At 37.3% G+C, this 4258-nt stretch overlaps 1 protein-coding gene across 1 annotated transcript; it reads left to right on the top strand.

Annotated features, from left to right (window-relative positions):
• Nucleotides 1–1026: 1026 nt before the first annotated feature.
• On the top strand, nt 1027–3050 carry LOC121964069 (synaptotagmin-like protein 2; the record flags this gene model as incomplete). Its single annotated transcript, XM_042514295.1, has 2 exons — nt 1027–1201; nt 2927–3050. Coding segments are annotated over exons 1-2 (299 nt in total), but the record flags the coding sequence as incomplete, so codon positions are not given.
• Nucleotides 3051–4258: the final 1208 nt, after the last annotated feature.

The raw sequence follows: 4258 nt of genomic DNA, 5'->3' as shown, positions 1-4258 counted from the left end.
GTGTCCTGTGAGTTGTGGAGGCATAAACTAATGTCTGTCCTAAAGAGCTGTAGAAAGGTCATTTATCTGCAACCTTTTTTGCAAAGAATATCTGGAAAAATTCTATTCTTTTTTTTTCATATATAGTAATTAATTAACTAATTTGTTTTTACCCATGCCATTTCCATTCAGTTTGTCTGCATTTCAGTTTGCAATTAATTACAAAGAACATTTTCACAGTCAAATAAATAACAAAAAAGTTAACCAATATATCTGCAATATAAAAAAGAGAAAGAGAAACACAGTTTTACTATTACATGTTTAGGCAAACATGTAAAATACTAAAATACTAAAAGAACAAATAGTTTTTCTTGGCATCTTCTGGTGAGTGTTGGCTATGTTACACTTAAAAGGCAGCATCTTGCTATTTTTTAAAATAAACTGGGTACTTTTGTCCCACATACACCTGCATTAGATGTCATTCTGTGTAACAAGGTCAATAAGCCATTTTGAGATTATATAAAAAAGTGATAGTCATGTGACAGTCTGTGTCATCATTAAAAGGACCCCAAAGACCTCTGTGGTGCTGCAGAAAGGTTTGCTGATCTCTCTAAAATGTTTGACAACTTGCCCTTTTCACAGTGTGATTACCCAAATAAGAAAACTGCAGTTATTCAGTGAAATGTCCAAAAACCACTTATAGTGATAGATTTTTAAAAATTCAACTTTATCTTGTGAATAATTAGGGTTAACGTGGTTGGTCAAAGTCATTGTTCGATATAGGTGGCCATATGATTGCCTGCAAAATTTATTAAAGTAAAGGTTTTGTCATTCAGTGGTATACAACTGTTCTGTGTTTCGTAAGGTGTTGTCCATTACACTGAATGTACGTACCCCTTCCTACCTACTAATGTCTGTCCTAATGAACTGTAGAAAGTACATTTATTTGCACACGTTTTTTGCAAAGAATTTCTGCAAAAAAGTGATAAAACTCTTCATATTCTTATAGCAAAATTTGGAAGTGAATTTAGTGTGTATACATTTCTCATGGATGTGTCTGCACGCAGGAAGCTCCAGAGGACTGTGAGTGACAAGGGCCAGCTGAGGTACATGACAGGAGAATGGTTCTACGAGACCAAGCAGCTTCGTCATCAGGACCGCATCCACGGCTCCGAGCTCATCAGGGCCTCCATGAAAAAATCCTACAAACCGTTGACTATATGTGAGTCTTCCATATCCTGCTTTTCTCTCATGAAAAAGACAAAACCAAGTTTGAAAAAATTGTTGTCATTAATCCTTTGAAACCTGGACTGACATCAGGAAACTGATGCGATTTCTTTCAAAACCACTGGGAAAAAATGCAATGGCCGACTTGGCAAGAAATGTCCCACAAACTGCAAGAAAAAAATATCCAAAAATAGAAAAACTGTCCAGAAAACTATATTGATAATTATAAGAATTTTATATTTGAAATTATGTCACAGGGAAAATAAAAATAAGAAAAATGTTCTTGTAACTTTTTAAACTTTTTATTTGATAATTTTTGAGCCATGTTTGGTTAATGTGCCTGTTATCTTCTCCCCATATTTGGAAATCAAACCAATTTGCTCAAGTTTTAAAGTGTTAAGTACTAGACACGCTTGACATGCTCTGTAGAATATTACTGTAGGTAGGTTAACTAAGAGTTGCTTTCGTAGCTGTTTAGCCTTACAGAACCCTTGCACATGCTTTAACCCAGGTGCTGCTGATGGGATGTAAACTCAGCTGACACATTAGCTGGTTGCTGGCTCAGCTCCAACTCCAGCTGTCTCACATTATTATTCTCAACTTGCTGAAATCTTTACTTGCCTGAGCTGGCTGCTGATCTTGTCCTCTGTTCGGAGGGAAGAGAACTCCCAAATCTCATTGTTTTCCCAATTTCTGGATCTTATCAGTTGCTGTTCTTTTTCCTCGAGTCAGCCATTAACTGCTACTAGCTGCTTTTTAAACCTCCCTACTGTATATACTGAATGGTGAGGTGGCATAATGGCACAATATTCCCTCTCTGAACAGTCAACATAGTCTCATAGAAATGTATGAAATGGACACAACCTCTTAACAACATATTACATGGTGGTGGGCATGAAATGTTTTCATATATGTGCTGCCAACACAAAAACGATGCCAGTGCAAAGTCTATTGCAAAGAGTTTTTTTTTCTGAAATGGACACAGTTTGGTTAGGTTCATGAGAGAAAAACTCCTGGTATGGTTTAGAGAATAAAAGTAATAATATACTTAGTTAAGTTCAGAAAAAGATTGTGGTTTTGGTTAACTTTGTACAGGACACACGCCTTGTAAACATACATATTCTCCATAGTTACATAAAGTAGGCTTAAAGAGTAAAGTAAAAGCAGTGAAAGAAAATAAAATTAAAGTGCTTTACCTACTTTAAGTCATATGATTCTGCAAACTTATGGAGTCACAGAGAACACAAACAGCAGTTTCCTGGTTGAAAGTCCATGTTTGTTTGACCCATCCACCACCCCTGCCACATCTGCTATTTAGACTTTCCTGCTCCTGACAAAAAATCACCACATAACATGTTTATAAGAGTTCGTGTCAATTTCATGTTTGACAAAAAAGTATTTCTTTCACCTCAAGTGATTATGTTTTACTGAGCCTGTGTGATAATCCACAAAATCAACACACGGCATTCAGACAAAGGGTCAGATTAAGGGAAAGAATGGGGTTACAAAGACTTTTGGAATCATTACACATGAATAAACGCAGACTCTGCAGGGGCAGGCTTAATCATTTCCTCTGATCAAGGCCTATAATTACATCTGAGTTGTTTTCACATGAATATGTGAGGCAATTATTCCATCATAATGTTGTAATGAATACAAAGAGTGTGTTACAATGAATGGTTGGCTTGCTTTAACAGTAGTTGTGTGTTGTGTGCTGCAGTGGAGCTCTCCCAGATATTACCAGAGAAGCCCAGTTTTGTCAGCAGTGAAAACAAAGAAGTGTTCGTCCCTCCAGTACTCTGTGGGGTCCTGCAAGAGCCTCACATGCAGCTCAGCCATCAAAGGTGAGCGTAGACACACGGATGCAGTATTAAAAATGGCACCTGGTTTGTTGACGTCCTTTTCCACCTTGACTTACTCCCAATCAGCACCGAGCCCCACCCAGTAGTTTTTCAGGGCTGAACCACCCACAGGCTGGGGCCTTTTTCACCCCCATAAAATTTCTTAAAAATTGTCCCACAGACAGTGGCGGGTCGTGTGGGGACACGCAACCACGGTTTTACCTGCAGTGGAAACAGACCCATAGTCAGCTCATGTATGACGCCACTTTAGAAACATTAATATAATATATATGAAATATACAATACCAACATTTTCTTCCAGTGGCTGGGCTGTTTAGATACATGCACTCATGCACACACGCGCACATCTTTTTTTTTAAAAAAAATTAACATTCTATATAATAATTGTACTTTTAGATAACATTTAATATTGCATTATTTATGTATTTGCCATCATGCTGACGTGTGTCTGGACTGTGCAAAGTGAATTTCCCTTTGGGGACAGTACTTGAATCTGAATGTGAATCTGTTGTTAAACATTGTTAGCAAAACTCCATTTTGGTTCACATAAAGCAACAGTTTATGTAAAGAAAAAAACATGCCCCTGCAGCTTTAAATAATCTCTGAAGTTCAAATTTCAAACTCTGTGCACTTTTAGTAAACAGCCACTGCGCATGGTATAAACAAAACATATGGTCTGTGCTGTCTGTATTGAGCACCATCACATGCTGCACGAGTAGATTATTCGGCTGTGATTGCCAGTGAGTGGAGTTGTGCACACAGTAAATGAATGGATGGTTAGTAATTGGCCCCGAAGTAATCGTATTACAAGGTCAGGTCTCACATGTTCATGTTTTCCATGACTTCTGAGGAGCCATCAGACTTATTGTACATATTCTGTGCCACCTTTACTGCTGAGACTTTACCTGTCTGTTCTTGGTAACTGTAACAATAATGATTTGCCTTGAAATAGGTTTCATCAGAAGTAATGGTACAGCTTGCAGAGACAAAAAGAAGAGAGGAAATATTATCATTTCATGGACAAAAGCTATGTCTGAGCATGCAGATTTTCCAATTAAAGATGAATTATTTTCGAAACCCCCGCAATGTTTAGAGCTGCAGCTCATCTTGTCATCTCAGGTTTTTGTTTCACTTTTTTGTTGCATTTTTTAAGATAAATAAACAAATACATATATACATACACATACACA

This window comes from Plectropomus leopardus, unplaced genomic scaffold (assembly GCF_008729295.1).
Source record: "Plectropomus leopardus isolate mb unplaced genomic scaffold, YSFRI_Pleo_2.0 unplaced_scaffold13888, whole genome shotgun sequence".
Taxonomy (NCBI): Eukaryota; Metazoa; Chordata; class Actinopteri; order Perciformes; family Serranidae; genus Plectropomus; species Plectropomus leopardus.
The sequence above is the reverse complement of the archived record's forward strand: the minus strand, read 5'-3'. Positions and strand labels throughout refer to the sequence as shown.